General features: G+C 24.8%; 2 protein-coding genes across 4 annotated transcripts; one reads left to right on the forward strand and one right to left on the reverse strand.

Moving 5' to 3' along the window:
- LOC105367263 (Chromatin assembly factor 1, p180 subunit) lies at positions 1-22712 on the forward strand. The gene is made up of 10 exons (XM_011505914.1): positions 1-85; positions 813-896; positions 975-1981; positions 2064-2215; positions 2315-2706; positions 2792-2955; positions 20778-20932; positions 21026-21077; positions 21416-21554; positions 21622-22712. The coding sequence occupies exons 2-10, from the start codon at positions 815-817 to the stop codon at positions 22623-22625; spliced, it is 3147 nt and encodes a 1048-aa protein (XP_011504216.1). The 5' UTR covers positions 1-85; positions 813-814; the 3' UTR covers positions 22626-22712.
- Positions 5238-19770, reverse strand: LOC105367262 (Krueppel-like factor 5). Of its 3 annotated transcripts, none has more exons than XM_011505913.1 (6): positions 19617-19770; positions 18380-18585; positions 7255-7513; positions 6860-7066; positions 6392-6489; positions 5238-6064 (listed from the first exon to the last, which is right to left on the reverse strand). In XM_011505913.1, the coding sequence occupies exons 3-6, from the start codon at positions 7511-7513 to the stop codon at positions 5759-5761; spliced, it is 870 nt and encodes a 289-aa protein (XP_011504215.1). In that variant the 5' UTR covers positions 18380-18585; positions 19617-19770; the 3' UTR covers positions 5238-5758. The 3 variants fall into 3 exon arrangements, with proteins under 3 accessions (XP_011504215.1, XP_011504213.1, XP_011504214.1); XM_011505911.1 differs by having other exon boundaries at positions 6392-6534; XM_011505912.1 differs by lacking the exons at positions 18380-18585; positions 19617-19770 and adding an exon at positions 18088-18208 and having other exon boundaries at positions 6392-6534.
- Positions 22713-23323: the final 611 nt, after the last annotated feature.

Genomic DNA, 23323 nt, shown 5'->3' on the forward strand with positions numbered 1-23323 from the left:
TATGATATAGTGCATCTAAGTTTATTGCTTTTCCATGTTCTCCCCTTTCATTGATGATTTTCCCGCGGATTTCGGTGATACTCGGGTACGTTTTTCTTTATGGTCTGCATACCTATCAAGTTAATTTACTAAAGGATTGTAATTACGTGGAATTAATTGTAAATTGTATAATCGTAAAAGTTCTTTTATCGTATGTGACAAGTGCCGAATTGAATAATCAATCATCAGTGCACTGGGATATGGAATCACAGTGCACACGAAAGGCTCGTGCTTTGCTTAACTAAATCTATATTTTTTTTTTTTATGTAATTAAGAGATAGAGTCCTGTATGGAGATTCTATTTTGTGTATTTAATTAGTCTTTTGCGTTCATTTTACATTTAATTTATTTTTACATACTGATTTAATAATAACAAGGTGTAATTATTGCCCAATAGACAATTTTAAAAGGTTGTAGAAATGTAGTTCTTCATAATTTTCAGTTTTTATTGTAATCTTATTTTATTTTATAAAAAATTATGTAATTCTGTATATACATTTTTAATTAATATTTATAAATTTAATAGATCAAAATTTATCCTCATTGTAACAAAAATTTAAATGTATATATATATATATATATATATATATATATATATATTTATAAACTTTTAATTCTACTTAAAATAATGAGTCATAAGTTATTAAATGCAGAATAAAAAACTTGATATATATATATTTTTTCTTTAAATTATAAATTAACATGTATAAAGAGCTATAATATTTGTGTTAATATAGTATTTTATATACATAATTAATAACTTGTCCATTTAGTTATGAAAATTATGGACTTATTGGGTGAAGATGAAGAATGCCAAGTTCAAGGAGTTTTTAGATCAAAAAATAAAACGAAACAAGGTATATATATTATTATTATTATTATTATTTATTGAATATTATTTTATTATATTTAAAAATAAATTAATCATATTACAGCAAGATTACCTTTTCAATCATTAAGGACTGATTCACCAGTTGTTAATAAAAAAAGGAAAACTTCAGCATCAACTGATTGTAGAAATGTAAAACACCCTAAAGTTAATACTAAAGAAAATTCATTTGAAGTATCAGAAATGATTGAAATGGAAGAAATAATTATTGAAAAAGAAGCTATAAATGATAACGAAGAAAATAATACTAGTGAAAGTGATGAAATGAAAGATTGTTCAAAATCAATTACAATAACTGAAACTCAAGATTTAAAGAATATGAAATTAACACCTCAAAAAGGAATGGAAAAAACTAAAAAACCTGAAATTAAGGATCAAGCAAATTCTTTAACAAAATTCTTTAAAAAAATTGATAATAAGGATAAAATTAATAAGAAGGAATCTATTTCTAAAAGTAAAGTAGAGGATTCTGCAGCAAATAGTAATAATAGTAAGTCAAAGGAGAGTTTAGAAAAATTTCAAGATTTCAAAAATCAAAAAACAAAACAAAATAAAAACTCTAATGGCGTGGAAGAAACTTTAAAAAAATCAAATGATATATGTAGAATGAATAAAGATTCTAATAGTAAATTCAAAGAGTCCACGATTACAAATAAAAGTAACCCACAGTCAAAACAAAACACAAAATCTGATGATGTAAAAATTAAAAGTAATATTTCAAATGTTAAATTGCAACAATTGCAGATAGGAAATGCTACAATAAATGAAGCAGACAAAACGAATCTGAATTCAGACATTAATTTACATGCAAATAATAGTTGCGAAGATGATGACGATGATGAAGATGGTGACGATTCTAGCAAATCAGATACTGATACCAAGAAAACAGAATATGAAAATAGTGATAGCAAAGATGATAATAAAATTACAGAATCCGTGGAAACTATTCCGACAAGAAATTGTTCAGTAAAAATCAAAAGGCTAACTCCGAAGCAAATAAAAAAAAAACTAGAAATTCAAAAGAATCGTGAGAATAGAGAAAAGCAAAAATTTGTATGTGGATTATTTTATTTCAGAAAATTTGCGTTACTACAGTTTATAAATATTGAAATAATAAGTAATTATCATATTGTAGGAAAGAGAAAAGAAATTACTAGAGGAACGAGAAAATAAAAAAAAAGAGAAAGAGGAGAAAAGACGAGAGCGTAAAGAAAAAGAGAAAAGTTTAAAAGAACAGAAAAAAAAAGACAAAGAATTGAGAGAGCTTAAGAAGCAAGCTGAAATAGAGTAAGTGTGCTGATTTTTTTTAAATATTTGTATTACATAATTTATATTTGTTAAACTTAAGTTAATATAAAATTAAATTTGTATTATTAATGAGTACAGACAAAAATTAAAAGAAAAAGAAGCAAAAGAAGAAGAAAGAAAGCGGAAAGAAGACGAAAAATTAGAAGCAGAAAGAAAAAAATTGAAAGCAGCATCTAATTTTGTAAGTTTTTTTGTAGCAAAGAAACCAATGGAATCAAAACCAGAAGAAGAAAGTAAAATTGAAAGAAGTAATTTTATGCCTTTTGAAATAAAGGCTGATATGAGAGTAGCTCCTGTCATAAGAAGAACTTTAAATAAACATGAAAAGATGAAATTAGATGAAGTAATTGGAAGGAGTGACATAGATAGAAGTAAATTATACATAGATAAAATAAAAACTGAAAAGTTTAATATAAAAAAGTCTGGTAGAACGTGGCCCTTCGAAGCAAATGATGATATTATTATAATAGGTAATGCATTTATAAATATATCATTAAAAATATTAATTATTGTATACATAATTTCTAATGTAATTTAATTATCATTTTATATTAGATGAAGAAGAAAGTTCAAACGTTATTCAAGCAAGCAACACTGAAGTAGAAAAACACCGCGCAAAATTCTTTTTATTTGAAGAAAATCGTCGACCACCCTATTGGGGAACATGGCGAAAAATCAGTAGAACCATTAATCCTCGTAGGCCATTTGCAATGGATACAGTGAGTATACCTTATATCTTACAAAGATATTGGAGTTCCATAATTAATACTATTGATTCAAAATACTATTTTAGTCAAATACAGTATCATAATTAAGTAGGGTTTATATAAATATATATTTATATGTGTATATGTGTATATGTGTGTGTGCGTGTGCGTGTGTGCGTGTGTGTGTGTGTGATTGCAAAATATAATCAACGCAGATTAAATATTATAATACGCACTACTAATTGTGTAATAAATAAATGAATAAATAAATAAATATATATATTTATATATATATATATATATATATATATATTAATTTATAAATTAAACATACTTTTGCAGTTATTATAGTTTTTTAAAATTTGAAATTTCTTTAATTCACTAATGGATATGTTTGTATATTTAATCTACCTTATTCAAATATTTAATATTTTATTTACTATCATTCACAAATTGCTATAAGAACATAATTTGTATTAAAATTGAATCAACTTTCATTCTTATTTTTCTTCTAGTTCAATAATTTTATTGATGAAGTAGCTTTGAGTTAATTTTAATACTTACAGGATAAATTAATTTTGTTACAAATTAAATAATACATATCAGTAATATTTTTATTTTTGGAGCCAATATTGTAAATTTAACCGTCTAGTTACATTTGTGTCTTTCTACCATTAACATTGATCTACATATAGTTTAATGTGCATTAAAAAAATTTGATTTAATTGGTAATAAAAACAACTAAAAAATACTCTACTTGAATGTTATATATTTCTAAAAACCTGAAAATTAAAAAAGGAGTGAAATGGAAAAAAGGAAGTAAATGAAAGAAAAAATAAATCAAATTAAATATCTTAGTAGAATGATAAACTTTAATGATATAATAAGAGAAACGAATTACAAAAATATTATATTCGTAAAATAAATATTTAAATGTTATCTATAAAATGCAAATCTCTTTATTATTAAGGTGCAATTTAAAAAATTTACTATTGATAGAAAAATATTCATCTATAATAGTTTTATAAATTGCTGAACTAAAAACTAAAACATGAACGAAATTATATGTAACAACATTGTAAGTTAATTACATTAAGTAGATATAATAAAAATTAGTTACAATAAAATGTTACATTTTAAGTATAGTATTGGTGGGTCAAATATTCCAAAGACATTGAGAATACAAGAATATGTAATTCTACATGATTTACGGTATTCAAAATATAGATCATAATTCTTGAGTAATAAAAATCTACTAATCAGGTATTATTTATATTTTTCAACAGTATTTTTTTCAAATAATTTTATGAATATTGTAATTATTAATTATTGTTGTATAAGAATTAAAACAATTATTATTAACCGACAATTTTCAAAATATACGATATCCAATAAAAACCTAGACTTTAGTTAAATAAAATTATTTCTTAAAATGTTATAAGGACATTTATTTTAATTTATACATTTTCATTTTTATAGAGATTTTATAAAGTACGTTAATTACAAATAATCACATAAAAAAATCTTTTCTCAATTTAAATGACAATTATTTAAATATTAATTATATATTCATACATTAAATATTTTTTTATTAACATTAACTATCGACTTTATTTTAAATATTTATATCTTTTGCGAATATAGCTGTTTGTTATATAAAAATTTCAATTAATATAAGGTCATACCTGCATGCTTAAATATTTATCATTTTTCTACAATTAAAATATTTGAAGTAATCTGATTATTAGGAATCATAATTATACATTACCTAACCAACATTAAGTAATGTGAATAATAAGTAATTTTATCTTCATTTATTCATTAATAGCCATTTGCTTATGAAAAGCCAATTTAAATATTCAAATTTGTGGTCACAAATTCATTTCCGTTTCGCATTTTCATAATTATTAGGAAATAATTAGGAAATGGAGAACTTAGTACTGAAATATTCAATTAAATTTTTTTTGTGGATAAATTATTTGGAAATAATGTAATGTATAAGCTGACTATACTACTATATAAATTGACTATACTTCTTTAATTTCTGTCATATAATTTAAAACTATACTATTTGATAATGAAAGCTTTTAAATATACAATATTAATTTATATAAACAATAAAAATGTAAAAAAGTAAAGTACAAGACCGTGTTATCTATCATGAGTCAAAACTATGTAATTATCATTTGCATGCTTATTACTTAGAATTTTGTTTCTTTTACTGAGAATATACATTAAAATTATCAAAGGCAGTGTTATTCCTGAGATAAAGATATTGTATTTGCAATTTTTTCGATAAGTCTTATTTATTTATTTATTTATTTCGAGCATTGTTGCTAATTTGAAACAAAATAATCCTTATTTACAGCAAATACAACACGCTATCGACATACCGTTTAAGTGTAATAATAAAGATACGTTGCTTATTTATAGCATCAGACTTTGAAGTACACAAATAACGTTACTTTGCCAAATAGATCTTCGTTTAATAAAATATTTATCGCACAACAATTTACAGACATATATAGCCGTTCCTGTTTATAATAATAGGTCGTATAATCTATTTGTCGTTATAATTTCTCTTCTTTGTCATTAAAATTGCCCATCTTATTGATTCACTTCTCATTTCTGTAACACTCTTTATATCATGATCCGCAAGCTCGTCTATCCGCGCACTCGAGGCACTCGTCAGATTATTAGGATCAAATTCGGCCGAATTCTCGGTCGCAAGGCTATTTCTTAATAATCGAGTTGTCTTGTACGGCTACGAGAATCCTGGGGCTAAAGTAGTAGACGTTCTTGGAGATTGTGTTGATCAGGCCTCGGCCGGTAGTGCGACATTGGCTTTAGCCGCCCGGAACCCTCTGCCAGCTGAGAACAACGAGTTGTAGGTGTTCTTGCGGTGTACCTTGCGATGCTTGGCGAGGTGGTCGCTCCTTGCGAAGCGTTTGGTGCAGAGCTCACAGGCGTAGGGTTTGATTCCGGAGTGAGAGCGTCGGTGCCGAGCCAATTCATCTGAACGGCTAAAACGCCAACCGCACCCAGACCACGTGCACGCGAACGGCTTTTCACCTGTGTGTCTACGCAGGTGGGCTTTCAGGTGCGAAGCTTTCGCGTATACCTAATTAATGAGAGAGATATTATTAGGATAAGGATGGTTGCAGATCTTAATGCTGAGGTTTAAGGTTTTTTTTTATTCAGTCGTGTTTGTGTTTCAAGGCAATCGCAAGACTCTCAGAATTTTACAAGCAGGTTTACGTTTATCTTTCGTATTTTCACTTTAAACACTATTATTAAAATTTTATATCAAGCTGCAAAGAGTTATTGTTTATTTTTGGAATTAAATTCATTAAGAGAAATTTTAAAAAATTCGATAAATATTTTAAAATTCAGATTAAATGAGAGGATCTTTTTGAAAATGATTAATTTTTAATAATACATTATTCACCTTTGTACAGCCTTCATATGTACAGGGAAAACAGCGATCTTCGGTTGTATGAATTAAGTTGCGATTTGTGTAATCGTGAGTTGCCAAAGCTGCGTCAGCTGCATTTGCCGTAAGATCTTCGTTAGTTTGATTATTATTAAAGTCTAAACAAATTATTTTGTTTTAAACTGCATTATAATATACTAATATTACAATATAAATAAAACATAAATATGAACTGCATAGAGTTAAATTGAATTAAATCAAAATTAAAAGAAAACTTGATGAAAACTGAAAAAAAATCTACAACAGTTTAGGATATTTAATTCTTATTAATTTGTTTAATTTATTTATTCCTTTCACATATAATTGTTAGTAATGTATTAAAAATTTTGTGTTATATTTTAGATTATCAATTTTTAAAGCTTCATATCAATATTTTAAAGATATTTTTAAAATCGAATTGTCATCATTGTATGATTTAGTTACCTAGATTTATACCAAGGTTATTTTGTAGCGATCTGAGATCGATATCTAAAACTAATAGTGGCTCTTCGAACTGTGGTTTTGGTAATGGTAAGTGTAAAAAATCTTCACACCCTGGTGTGCAAAGTGGTGTTCTCATTGGTGGCAGTCCTACATTCCATTCTTTATCTAAGCACCACTCCAAATCCGACACTAAGTCACTTAATTCTCCTTAAAAATAATAACAGAATAATATTTATTATGGCTTAGAAATGTTATGAGTAAGACTGTAAAAATTAATAATTAATAAAGTCATCATATAAATAATTTATATTCATTTGCAACAATAATTTAACTCTCAATAATAATAATGTATTCATTTTGTAAGTGTTCATATTATATAATTATAAAAAAACTACCAGCCGGCGTTGAAATATTTGCAGTCCAATCATTCCAAGGAAGATCTGGAGAGTATATGGAATCCAAGTAAAAATCTTGCATACCGTTTGTTGGATTTTCTATATTTTCAAAAAAGTCTGAATTCTCGCTCGATGGAGTGGTGCAGGGTGTCTCATAATCCGAAAAAAAATTGGTTGAATTTGATGATAAGTCATGAGTTTCTGAAAATGTCGGACTAGTTTCAAGTCCGAGTGCCGAAAAAAGTAGCTCATCTGCCATCTGTCGAAATTCGATTCATTAGTAAAGTTTGTTTACAGTTTTATTAATTGCATATAATAATTGCTAAGATTATCAATTATAGAAATTGAATATTCGAATAATAACGTTTTTTTCCAGTACCTTATTTTTATGGTACGTTTATATGTATTGACCAATAACAGATTTATTTCAATTAAATTAATGACAAATCATATCGAACAAGAGTTTTGTGAATGTTCTCAAAATCAACTAACTACATACTATTTATTTCTTTACAATTTATTTTTAATATTGTAATGTTAATTAATATTAATATTATATATTTAAAATTATAAAAATTCGATTTTTCATTTATTATAATTTAGTTTTATAAAAATAAAAATTTTATTCTTTTTAAACAATGTTACGTTTTTAAACAATATACGTTTTATAAGTCTTATATTATTTATACTTCTTTTTAAATTAAATAAGTTATAAACAGATATTATTTATTCTAAACAAGAAATACAGACTTATTAAAGAAATTGAAGATGAAAGTAAATTTGAAATAATTGTAAACATTACACAATAACATTAGTATTTAAAATTCTATTAACATAAGATTTGTAATATTCTTAATAATCTCATATTATTTTTATATTAACCAAATTAATATTCAGATTATTAATATTAAGATATGTATATACATATACGCTCACGCACATGTGTATTATTCATCACATCAATGCAATATATGAAATGTACTACCTACATTAAACAATTTGCATTGTAAGTAAATAACGTATAAGCCAATAAATTTATTATTAAAATATTTTTATAAAAATTTCCTGGTTATATTTATATATAAAATTAAGCTCTTGCAAGTTTGCGTTTAGCTTAGAAAAGCTGTGAAAAAAGGATACAAAAGTCGTGGTGTTTAATTATATAGCAAATCGATAACATATATCATTATTTCCAATTTAGTTGAATCGATTAGTATATATATTTTATAAGATAAAAAAACTGGGTGTTTATATGAAGGATTTAATCTCTCAGCAATTTCGTTATTTTCCTTTAATAATTATTATCTGATAGTTAAAACTATTGTTTCATTCTATTTACCAAATCAAGACGTAACGATTTAGTCCATTTGATTGACCATTCAATTAACCCAGTTCACTACGTGACTCCGAGCCGCTTAAGATTCAAATATTACCCGCGAATATCACATATGATTAGGTCACTTTGAAAAGCAGCGTGGATGCAATCCCGACGTGAGATAGGTTTCGTGACAATTTAATTGTTTATCAGTGACAAAAATGAATGATTGTTTAGATTGATTGTTAATGTGTCTATTTTAAAAATTATATAGATCTCTATTTGTTACTCCTATCTGTGCTTGTGTCCTTGTGTTTTATGTGGATGTGGGCGAGTATGGGGATGGACGAGTAGAAATTTCTACACCTGCATGTAAACTGGAATATTTGATTAATATTTAATAATTAATCTTGTAGTTCAAACTATTTTATTAGTTAGAAAATAATTTTATTTTAAATGATTTAAGTGTAAATTGAGATATCAACTACTTTTATGTAATGAAAACAATAAGTTTATGACTTTTCAATGGTGATGATTGCTTTGCATATTATTTTATTCAATTTATTATGCGCATTTATTATATTTAACATGCTATACTCACATCAAATATAGAACTATCTTCAATCATCTTTAAATTATAAAACGAACGAAACGTAAAGCTTTCAATAAAGTCTTTTAAGACATAAAATCTCCAATTTTCTTATGAGCAGAAATTAGTCGTTAATTTTGTTTATAGTGTATTCCATTGCACAAAGCTACTATCATAAAAAGCACTTGTTAATATTGATCTGTATAGATGATGTTGCCGGTATGTTGATGTATTAAATCTTGTTATGTCAGCTTTTTTTAAACGGAAATGCGGCTAATGTTCAACTTTTTTTAACCTTGGCGGGTGATCGCTACGAGGAAAACAAATGTAGAAATAAAGAGGGGTAGTAGGCGTCGAAGCTACATGGGCGAAAAACGACAAGCCGGGCGATGAGCCCAACGAACTTTTTAGCTTTTTAGTATCACGTCGCACGCCCCAGAACGAACTGCGATTTCTGACCAGGAATCGAAGGAGTTAGAGGACGTTAAACGAACGAGCAAAAGCAGCTCAGTATAGTACATGTGATATCAGCTCTGTGCCATCCGGTGCCGTCACCGACCCGAGCGCCAGCCGCCAGCTCTCCATCCCCCGGGGACCGCACTGCCAGAGGGCCCCAACCAAGTGACACACACATAGAGAAAGGGAGAGAGAGAGAGAGAGAGAGAGAGAGAGAGACATAGAGTGAGTGAATGTGCGTACGAACGAATGAGAAAGAGATTTAGAGGGAAATTTGTAACGAGATAAGAAGAGAGGGAAGGCACATTTTAAGTTACTTGGTTTGTGACGAAAGAAAAAAAAATCAAAAAGAGAATGAGGTTTTTTACTATGCTGCTTCTGTAAAATTTTTATGAACTTCAACTGGTTATATATGTTGTAGTTTCTTTACCGATATATTCAGTTTTTCATTACGAAATTATAAATTTTATACAAATCTTCCATAATTTTGTTGATAATATCTTAAAACTGCTTTATTTATCGAATACATTTGATAATGACACAATTATTTTAGCGAGAAATTTGTTTCACTCTAAAAACTAATCTGGACTATTCATAAATATTGATCTAATATTTTTAAATTTACGTTATAATGAATAACCAAATTGAATTTAGAACTACAAATGATGAAGAATCGATAATGATTGATACGATTAAATATTGAAAGTACTAATGACGAGGAAGTTTATTGCTATAATGTATATCAGAAATTATTTTATAAAATATTGGATACATTATGAACTCTTGTTAATGATATTTGATATCTCTTCAAGTATTAATAATGTAATATATAGAAAGTTCAATTAATACTATAATTTAAAAAACTATATAGTAATAAAATGTAATGGTAAATTTTAAAGCATTTATTTCATACCTAGAAATCTTTCAAATATGCAATACTATATACTGTCTAGTTATTGTATTATGCACTAAGTGTAGTGTAATATATATTGTAAATTAAGCCATGATTAGATACATTTGAATAATTTATAAATTACAATAATTGATATTAAAATGATAGGTTTATATTAAAAATACGCACAACCTTTAGTTAAATAAAGGTAGATTCACCTTTTCTAAGTTGCATTTTCTAAATTATATTGACTGTAATGCAATATGTCGTCGAAAGCTCGAAAAACATATTATGTTGCAAGAATATCAAAAAAAGCATTGATTCATCAGAGTATTTTATATTTTAAATATAGCTATCATATCATTAAGTCAGTGAACCGCATGATTTGGAAAACTGAGTATATATTACATATTATTATTAATAAAGTTGGAAATTCTGTAAATTCGATATAAATATATAGATTCGATGTAAGTTGATATTTAATTATGTAATGATATTTAATTCATAACTGTCAATTATAGTAGGAATTCAAGTCTAATATACAATTAAATCGGTATTAATATCAACGTTCATTATTGTTAGTATTTTATCTAGAGTGCTTATTACTTATTATCTTCTGATTCTTAATGCAGGTATAAGAAATTACAAATTTCAAAATTTTAAGATTATTAATTTAATATTATACAAAATAAATTTTTCCATTAATAAAAATTAGATAAAAAAGAAGATTCGTCAATTTTTCAATGAAATTGCAATTTTATTTTATATTAGAATATATTATTATCGAATAATGAATATTTTATTTGAAATAAACTTAATTTGTTCGCGTTTTCACTTCATGAATAAAATAATTTTAACCTTCTAATTAGTTTATTAGAAGAATAAATTTGAATTCTAATTTTCATATTTATTAGTTTACTTATTTTAATTTGAGTTTTTATTGTAAAATATTTACACAATTATAGTCATCTTATCAAAATTAAAATGAATGAAATTTTGTAATATATCAAATTAAAAATGCATTTATAATTATGAAGTAAATAAAGTAATCGGTTCCATAATTAAGAAAATTAAAATTAACATTCTAAAATTGCTAGACGCATAATATATTTGATTTTTTTTTAGATATTTTAAATTTATCCATGGGTGTTTTAATATCATTTATTTTTATAATTTTTACAGAAGTTACGATAATTTCGATAATTACATTTAGTACTTAAGATTTATTATATACGAAATTGGTGGTACTAAATAAAATTTTTAAAATAGAAATTATATTAAACAAAATGACAAGAATAAATAATAGCAAAATTCAATTCTAATTACGCTTAACAATGATGTATGTCTATAAGCAGATTTACATACGCACGCTTTTGTGGCGCTAATTGGATGATTAGTTCATGATATAAATGAGGGCAGAAACGCGAGTAAGTCCTGATAAACATCCTCGCGTTGTACCATTCTGTCATTACGTCTCATATCTCTTTAATTTTCTTTTTCAGTCATTTGTTATATTTAGCTCTTCTCTACTCTTTCTTTCTCATCTTTAATTCAATCGTTATTCCTTATCATTATTTAGTATCGTCACATGTAACATTTTTATGTTTTCTTTCTGTTTGGAGAAATTTTTTTGTATCTGTCTTTTAACTTCTTTCTCTCTCTTTCTCTCGCTTTTTCCTCATTCGCTTCAATTTACTGTGAAGCTGATCGAAGAGCTGAAGTGTGATTTTTTTTAACGTCGGCGGCGATGGTACGAATGGGATTCGGTTGCGATAAGATTTTTTTGCGGATGCGAAGTTTATTAGAAATTTGAGATGATTCCGTTGCGAACTCAGTCTTATCAAAGTACCGTAATTCCATGCTGATTTGTTGAAAAAATATAGTAAAATTGTTCTATAAGTTAAGTGCAACCATGATAAAATAAAAATTTTTTAAATTGAATTAATTGAATTTTAATTTAATGCATGTTATCATTACTAATATCTGGGAAGTGTTTCAGTATATAAAATTTTTATATAAATTTCTTATCAAACACTATATTTTATAATACCTGAATCTACTTGCTAAAGTGAAATCAATTTCTTTTACAATCCACAATATCATTTAATTATAATCGCAATAAAAATTCATAATATAAATATTGATTAAATCAGTACTTTATTTTATTAGAATTTTATATTTATATTAATAATATTGAATTACATAATATTGATTATATCAATAATATTGTTTATCAATAATATTATTATAAATCAATATTATTTCAATATTTCAAAATATTTTCCTATGTTTTTATGAACGACCGTTTTGAAATGATTTTTATTATCACTCAATTATTATATTCTATACGATATTAATTTCTAGGTATCCCAATTGCCAATGTCAAGTGAAGCAAAATATTTATCTCTGATTGAGTAATAACATGAATGTTTCAAATAGAAAAAACTATTAATGATTTCGATATATATGACCTTATAAATATAATTTATTGTTTTTAAAATTGTAAATACAATTACATTTTCAATATTTTATGTAAAAACATTATAAAATTCAATGTTTTTAATTTTTAGCTTTTTAGTGGTGATGGGATTTTGTTAAATCAACCTTATTATCCAAAAATTAATTTGCTAAAAACTTTAAAAAAAAAATGTAAAGAAAAAAACTTTTATTCGAGTTCATTGTATATTAATGTTGTATTTTGTATAATGACGATAGATTCGATTTTCTTTTTCAAATCATAATACATTACCCATTGTTAAAATATTAAAATCAATGATAGTAAGTAAATATATAACTTATACTAACAAAAATGATGTATTTATATTGTTTTTACTTTATGATACTGAACTTTGTAATAATTTAGATTTTTATAAAAGAACCGTGTGTTATCTTTAATGCAGTATTCGGTCTTGACATGTAATAAAAAATGTCGTGTGATAAATTAATTTTTAAATTTTGCATTACTTTCTAACTAAATAAATGGTTTACCAATTTTTATTCCAAAATAAATCTGGTTATGAGTTTATCTGTGAGTTAAATACCAAAGGTGGTATATTTTTAATAATTTAATATATTTGGATTATGAAACAATAGATGTTCCAATTTTATTATTTAAAACTTGATGTTTCAAATAGTGACTGTAATTAAAAATAAATTATGATAAATTTAATTTATATTATAGTAGATTTTATTATTTATTATGCAGTAAGATTGATTCAATTTCTAAGTTAAAGAAACTTTATTATTTCATTCATTTATTATATTACTCTGGATATTAAGTTATAATATAATTATTAAAATTTTGTGGTATTTTAATTATTATAAATTGCACTATATTTAATTTCTCTACTTAGTAATTATAGAATATACAGAATGTTCGTAATTTATTTATATTTCATATAAGATTAATAATAATTTATTATTCATTTGGAGATCGAGAAATATACTATGAAATTTGAATATTTAAAACTTCTTTTATTGTTAATGACAATTATAAAAAAAAATAGTAATTTTTAATAAAGGTAATAAAAAATGAGTAATTAAACCTAATAAATTAATCTGTTCTTAAACTCTACACTTTTATTTATAAATGATGCTTTTCTACTTATGAGTCTGGAAAGTAAATTATAATAATATTATAAATATTGAATAGGATTTTGAATAATATTTATTATAACTTTATTGGTTAAACTAAAATATATAAATTTTATTCCTTCGTGACCATAAAAGTTATTCTGCTTTGAAATATTTTTATATAGATAAAACAAGTTCACTCTTTTTTTTCTTTTCTTTGTCTGCTAATATATGCTTCCATTATGTTTTCATCATACAAGACATAGTTTAAAATATAAGATTATGATGAAATGTAAACCATTGCTTGCAGCAGTCAATATGAATGATTTTTCGTATCTCAATGAGAGTATTAAATAGCCATTACATATGGCTCGAAATACGCAACAACACGCCATAAAGTACTGGATCGGACGTTTCCCGCAGCTTCACATGCCGCGCGTGCGACATCGCGATAAGAAAAGAGTGGCCGGCTCACTTTTCTCGAAAACTCCACGCACTTTTCTCCCTGCATCTCTCGCACACTTCATACTATCGTGAGCTCGTATGTTATACTTGACACCTCGCTACGACGTTCTAGACCAACTACGCCTGTTTCTGTTTTTTCTCCGTCTTTTTTTAAAAATTTCCTCAGGTCTGGCACTTTCTTATGTAAACGAACAAAGCACGTCATGCATTTATATAGAGAATCATTATTTAATAGATGATAAAACTATATATATGTGAATGTACCTTATATTTATAAGTTAATATATTTAATTATGAAATTGAGGTTCATTTATTCTAATAGGAACAATTATTGTAGTTATTATATTCTAATTCATAGAAATATTTTCTATTTACGTCTATTTTAATGTTTTAATTATTATTTTAAATATATTGATTATAAAATATAAAGAACTTTTTTTCTATATATTTTCGATTAAAATTAAAAATGAAAATATCATTCACTATACCATATTTTATATATATTTTTAGTATAATTAAAAAGCACATGTGTTTTAAATATTGATATAATTCAAAGTACAAATGCAAGTTTACTTTGTTTTATGATACTCAATTTACTCACCTGATTATTGTATTTGTAGTATAGCAGTATAATCATTTAGTATAATATAAAATTATATTATATAATATAATAATATATAATAGAATATAATACAATATAATAATAATATAGTATATATAACAATTTCGTATATAATGTAATAATATATTAGATAATATATATTGTTATAATATGGTATTAAATATAATAATATGGTGTAATTTCATATAATACAAATAACAAGAGAAAAAAATTAGTTTATATCCAATATTACTAAATTGCTATAAAACTTTAATATTTAAAATTATTTATCATATAGCAAATATGAATATTTATTAAATAATTAATAAAGTTTTTATATATTCAGGCTTTTCATATATAATAGCCTTTTTTATAGAATGGATCATTGCATCATATAATCATTTATAATAGGTAAAAATGCATGCTGATTAAAAAACTTTATTTCGAATAATTTTATTAAATAAAATTCATTTTGATTCTACAATTACTTAATAATATATATTTTTAATACTTCAATTATTCGTTTAAAATATCTTATTAGTAAAAAACAAGAATTTTATTCTAAGGAAGGCAGATAACAATTGATTTTTATAAAATTATTCCATCGTTTTCATTTAAAAATCACAGCATTATGATAATTTAAATTGTTCAAATTTATAGTAAATATATTTCATAAATAGTCTTACAAGTTTTCAAAATTTTCGAAAATAAATATGTATGTGTATTATGTGTATATGTAATAAGATTAAATAAAAATTTGGTTTATAATTTGATATACCATACTTGTTTCATTGCTTAATTATTCATTTTTTATATAATTGATCATTTAATATTAAGTTATATTAATAAAAAATGTATTACTTATTACAATGTAAAAATATAACTAATATATTTATTTTTAACATAAATATAAAACACGTTTATAGTTAATCATTTACGTTTCAAATTTTCTATAAAAACTGTTCTTTATATATTACATTTTAGTATATATTATATTATAGAATAATAATTTTAGTTAGAATTCTATTTTTGCTTCTTTCTTTTTTTATTATTTACAATTACAAATATATATAATTTATATATAGTCCATAAAATGTTATATATTAGAGATCTTTTTCATAAATATAATTGGTATTTTTAAATAAATAAATTATAAATTGTATTCTATTAATTACGAAATAATATCAGAGCATAATTGAATAAATAAATTTTTTCAGAACGACTGTTGCTTGTATTATCATTTTTTCTAATATGTATGTTTATATTGATATATTAAATATCCGCGTGAGAACGTGTAATATAAAAATCAATATAGTGAATTTGTAAAAGTTTTTATCGTAAAAAATTGAATATTATATAATTTAATACTACTAATACTATTGTAAAATATTCCAAATTATTTTTTCAGTTAGTGAAAAGTGAACATTGATGCAGATAAAAAAGTTCTGTCTTAAGTTTTTCGTGGGATGTAAAGAATTCGATGCTTTTCCTGTTAATTAATTAAATGTCGATAAGTATACGAATCTTAATTTAGCTGGATAGTCTTATCATTCAACTGTGACCTGTGTGCTTATAAGATGACGATGTTTTGAGAAATTTTTAAAAATATTTAAATGTACTTAATTCGTTTTAAGATTGACCTACATAAATATATATATATATATATATATATATATATATCTATGTATATATCTATTACTTGAATTGTTATTGGGAATTGTTATTCATTATAATCTGAATGCTTAAACTTTATGAGATTATTAATAACATTAGATTGAAAGAATTGTATAATAATTTCATTTTTTTTATGCATGGATAAAAATATTATGAAATTCCAATTTTTACATCTGCGAGCTAATGGATTTAATAATGTTTGAACAATTTATCAATTTTTATTTAAATTATTTTCACGTATAATTTAAATTAAGTAAAAATTCCGTTCATAAACAACTTGATCGTTTCAGTGAAATTAAATAATTATTTATTTATTTAATTAAATAAAATTAAATAAGTATAATTAAATTATTTAAAATTCATCCACGTTTACTTTGACGAAATTACAAGCTTCAAATAGTTTTTAAAAGAAAAATCACCTTTCGAACATTTCTCAAGTGAAAACAACTAAAATTACTGTTAAATGGAATAAATAAAATAATAAATAATTTTCGATTGTAAAAATTGTATAATAAATTCTATATAATTTTATATGAAGTTCAGATTATATAATAGAGTTTACAGATTATTTGGGAATATCTCATTTAAGAGAATAATCATACATAAATGCATTCAAATTGATTAAACGTTTTATTTTAAAAGTAATAGTATTTTGGTGTTAAATAAGCTTAGAAAATATTTAATTTTTGTTGTAATAATTATCAAAGATCATCTTTTTGCTTTATAGTACGTTTTATATTTTTGTACTATATTTTATATTAAGCCGTATAAATATTATATCAATTAATAAACCTATCATATTTTTAATAAATTGTTAATTGAATTAAAGCATTTTAATTTATCCGATATATCGGAGTTTTAAAAAGTTATTGTTTAAATAATTTTATATTTGTTATAGAAGAGTTATAAAAAATAAAATTATTATCAATATTACTAATAACAACAATAATGCTCATCTTGCATTAGATTGTTAGTACTTAAGATTGTTAATGAAAAGTGATGACAGTACTAAATATTTGTATATATTTTACACTATAAATTGTAAGATGTATTCTGCTTAATAGCTTAACAGTTTAATCCAATATTGTGAATTTATAAGCAACCAGGATTTTGAAATCTAATATATTTTAGAAGAATATCATTTTTATAAATACAAATTAATTCTGTACAGCGGGCTTATTTAATTACTCCAATATAATTTTTTTTTTCATGAAAAATACATTAATGATTGATACTAAAAAATGGAAAACAAAGAAAATGAACGTTACATTGGCGGATTCAATTCATTGCCAAAAGCTGTTGCTACCGATTAATCGCTGATACTCGTCCTTTTTTCCGATTCAATCCCCTGATACGCGTCGTCTCGTCGGCAGATACGATAACATTGATCGTCAGATACGAAAACATTGATCGGCAGATTACACCTCTCTTACTCTTTTACCCCTCCCGTCTCCCTCCTCTCTAACATACACTTACACGTACTGCATGCATGCATTCTCACACACACACCAAGTTCTTCACTCTTCTCCGTTAATAAATTAATGTCTCGCATATACGTACAGTAATAGATGCTCGCGTGGGGATGAAATCGACATTGATTTATAGGACAAAGAACTGAGGCTCGTGCGCGCAAGTCGCGACTTTATCGGCATCTTCTGCCCTTTGCCGAGTCAAGATTCATTTCTCTCTCATTGCTGTTTATATTTGTGTTTTCTTCCAGTTCTTGATTGGCCTCGGGAAATCCATTTATTAACTTTTTGGGGTTACTTCAAATAAAAAGAAACATTTTTTTATCATAATTAATATATTTAATATGGAGAATGAGGGATTTCGGTGATAATATTGTTACGATTTAGTTATTTCAAATCCTTACTTTTGTTTACTTACTAAACTTACTTTTGTCTACTTACTTAAATTAACATTTAAGTAATTTCAATTTTAGACATATTTAAAATTTAATTATTAAAGTAGATATTGTTTATACAAAGCCTTAACAATATCAAATATATATAAAATATTACTTATTTACAAATTAAATTTAACTGCACTTTTACATTAAAACTTATATTTCATTTTTTTTAAATATTCAATATATACATATCACACATAGAGAAAACTTTTTCCATTTTGTTGAGAAAATTCATGAACGTATAAAAACTATGAAGTCTAATTTGAATTTATAAAAATTTTTTCATTAAACCAATTTATATAAATAACTAGATAATGATACAATGAAATATAAAAATATGTTCACTTTATATTTCCTTTAAAAATTTTAAAAATAACGAAAATTTTATTGGAGTAGATTTTAATATTATGTATATTACTATTGAATTAGTTTAAACGAAGGTAGTTTGAAATCTCTACAAAAAATGTACAGAACGAAAACATATAAAAAACTGTGTATTTATCAAGTTGTACTTTGATATCAAATGGATGAAAGATTATAATTTTTTTAATTCCATCATAAAAATAATATTAAAATTGCTGATAAATACATATTTATTTATTTATTCTGTATATATTTAATTATTTATATAATATGTAGTGAATATTCATATTAATATTTTAAGAATATTTAGCTATTTAGAAAACCATGCTTTAAATGTGATTTTTTTGTATGGCTATAATGTCATTCGTTTTAGCTTAAGCTTTTTGTATTAATAATGTATTTTAATAATGCCTTATTGTAATTAATTTTTCTATATTATTAATTATTCAATAATGGATTAATGAAAATCTTAAATTTCTATAGTGTTAATATGTTTATATTCGACAATATTGTTTGCATACTTACAAGTAGTACTTATTTTCACTTAAAATCGTACATTATTATTCATTACTAACTATAACTTTAGAATACAATCCAGTGTAATAATTTTCACTTGTAAAACGAAAAAACTGTTATGATTGAAAAAACGGAGTCGTCATCACTAGTAGCGCTTCATTCAGCCATGGCAATTCTTTGACTAACGAGAGATTAAAAATCTTGTCTGTCAAAGCCGGTACGCGGAGAGATATCGCTCATCAAGGAAGTTGCTCTGATACCGATGTCCTGCTTATTCACAAATAGAATCGCGCGAGATTTCGAGAGTCAGACGAGATATGAGCCAAACGTCCCTTTTTTTTATTCTCCATCCTTTTTTAAAATTGTATTAGGCGACCGTACAGTATATTTATGCCTTTTTTACTGATAATAATGTAGTTGCGAATATTAAGAACTTTTGTTGTCTTTTAGATAATAAATTGTATATTTTATATAAAAGAAAAATATACGATGTTCATATGTCCCTATAAAACATTTCTTTACTATTATTTAATTTCTTTTCTGAATCTTGACCTACTGTATTTATGTATTTTAAAAATTAATTATCTTAAGTTGCTTATACGTACGAATAAAATGATAAAGATATTAATATTATAATAATTATGCGATTCATATTATTTATTATTTACAAATAAAAAGTAACACAGCATAAATATTCAGTAGCCTAATTTGATGTTCTAAAAATATTTCTTATTACTAATTATAATTTTTATAATAATATCAAATACTTACATATTTATATAAACAAAAATATTTATCGTATAATGTACTCAATAAATAAAAATTATTAATGTATAAACTATTTTAATAATTAAAAAAATATATGTACATTCATGTACAGGATTTAAAAAAAAACTACTACTATTGATATACTTCCTGATATTGTAATGTATCTCGAATGTATTGAACAAAAAATTAATTAAATATATTATGTATTTCATATTTTATTTATAATTTTTACTTAGTGAGACTGTACTCTATTATTTAAAGAGGTTTTATATTTTGGAGAATAGTAACCAAAATAAAGTAATTCTTTTTAATTTTTATAAGTAACTAATAATATAACTTATATGAAATCTCGAAGATTATATTATAAATTTACGCTACTAAGTAGTTTATTTTAATTTCCAGGATTGTTTCGATTATGAAGTAGATTCAGATGATGAGTGGGAGGAGGAAGAACCAGGAGAATCTCTTCATGGTTCCGACGATGAAAAAGAAAAGGATGAAGATAATGCGGAAGAAAATGAATATGATGTCGATAATGACTTTATGGTACCACATGGGTATGTTTAAATCAAATCATTTAATATATTAATCTTCTATTTAATTTAAAAATTTGACAACTTTGATTAATGACAGTACTTGCTTGATTACAGGTACTTGTCAGAAGAAGAAATAGGCGCTGATGAAGAAGACGAAGATGACATAGTATGTATGGATTATACAGTATATATTTTTTTGCAATTATTTAAAGATTCAACGTATTACAACAATTTGAAAGGATTAAAAGTTTTTTCATACGTGTACTAATTAATTAATCATATTTTGTTTTTAATTGAATTTTGTTCAAAATAAAATTTATAGATACTCATTCATGTGGCATATATTATGTTATGTATTAAATATTGAATATTAAACATTTTTTCTTATTTGATATTTGGGTGAATGAATTCTAAAAAAATTTTCAATAATTTTTATATAATAGTATAAAATTATGATTATTTCAATTATTACTTATTTGCATACATTTTTATTTTATTTTACAGAATCCAGAAAAGCAGCAAACAAAACTGAAAATTCTTGGTGAGCAATTTGAAGCCGAAAGAAATATAAAAACTAAGAAACTGAAACCTAAAGTGATTGGATGTATTTGGTTAAATAAAAATAATGCTTATCCTCAAAATAGTAAGTAAAATCTAAAAGTAGAATTTTTTACTTATTTAGAATTTTATTAATATAATAACATTTTTAGCGCCGGAGCACGCTGTTCATTTTTTGACGGTACGTCATATTTGGGTTAATCATGTTCCATTAATACTAACCCCTCCAGCCGATGCAGAAAATACAAACGACAATGAAAACGGAACACCATCAAACAAAACTAATGCAGCATCTTCTGCACGAAAGGCCAAAGCATTAGAGGAGGCTATGCCGGATTTAATACGATTACTGCATGGAAATACACATGGTCGAGGATTCTTAGTAAAAGAGTTTCTTGAATATTGGGGCAAAAAAAAGGAGGGAGAAAAATCAATCCCAAAAGCGAAATTACAACAGAAATTCCGTGAGATAGCTTCGTGGATTGCTTGTCCAGAAGTTGGACCCATGCATGAAAAAGTATGCTGGTATGTAGGCGAAGAATATCGAATAAGATATGTGGCTGAGGAAAAACTTGAATTGCCAAATCAATGGTCGTATTCGTTGACTCCAAGAAAAAGAAAGCTGCTTCCCGAAATATTGGATAAATCTGATGAAAAGGAAAAGGAGAAGGAGAAGGAGAAAAAAACAGTGCCTCTCATCACAAATTTTACAAAATCATTAACTCCTATAGATAAACAAAAACAATTGATGGAAAACACGCTTACACCTAAGTCAAAATTGAATGAAAAGTCAACGACTTCTGCATCTGCATCAAAAATCACTCCACCAGTAAATAAACCACCTAAACGTGCCTCCCTTATTTCTGTCCCTCGAGGAGAACCCTTTTCTAAGTCACCTCGTATAAGTCTTATGGACAAATTTGTAACTAAGGATAATAGTGACACCAGTAATAATAGTAAAAGACACGATAAGTCCCAACAGAATCTGGACGACGATGATTGTTTGATCATGGATAATTCTGATGAGCACATGGAGATAATGTCGATGTCTTCTGAACTTAATAGCGGAAAAATAATAAATAAATCAATATGTAATATAGAAATTGATAAGAATGAAAATGGTATTATAGAAAACACCGATCATAGCGATCGATGAGTTATTACATCTAAAAATTCTGATTTGGAATTGAGAGAAATGTAATAATTTTTGTGGAACATAATATGCAAATATTGTTTTTGTATCATGTAAAATATATCTATCAATTTATTAATATCAATTTTAGAAGTCAAAATTAAATGAAAAACGAGTTATCAAAAATATTTTTATGTCGAGGTTGTTCAAAAATATATATATCATAACAGTTTATATGCAAATATGATTATAATTTAAATAAATGTTCGTCTAAAATATTTTTAGAAACATTATTAGTATTTAATGTCAATTATTCGAATAAAGAGTATAAGTTCTTAAATAATATTTTTGTGAATGCATTACTAAAAAAAGCAAGATTCTTAGGTCCTCAAGATTGTGACATATGATTTTGCTGCTATTATACTTATGAAAACAATTATATTTCGGTTCATTAACTGGAAATTAAAAGCTTTTATAGTATTTTTTTCATAACACTAATATCTTAATAATTATTTAAGAAATTTTAAATTAAATTGATTCTTACAAATTTATATTTCAATAAATAGTCCATTATCATTTTATTATATTTGCTCTCAATTCAACGAGAGTTTTATATGTGTACACTAAATTCGATTAAGTCATCTCCTTTCTATAAACAGTGTATGTTATTTATAAGATGATTTCATATACTTTAATCATTTTTTATATTGCTTAGTTACATA

This window comes from Ceratosolen solmsi, unplaced genomic scaffold (assembly GCF_000503995.2).
Source record: "Ceratosolen solmsi marchali unplaced genomic scaffold, CerSol_1.0 scaffold7, whole genome shotgun sequence".
NCBI lineage: Eukaryota > Metazoa > Arthropoda > Insecta > Hymenoptera > Agaonidae > Ceratosolen > Ceratosolen solmsi.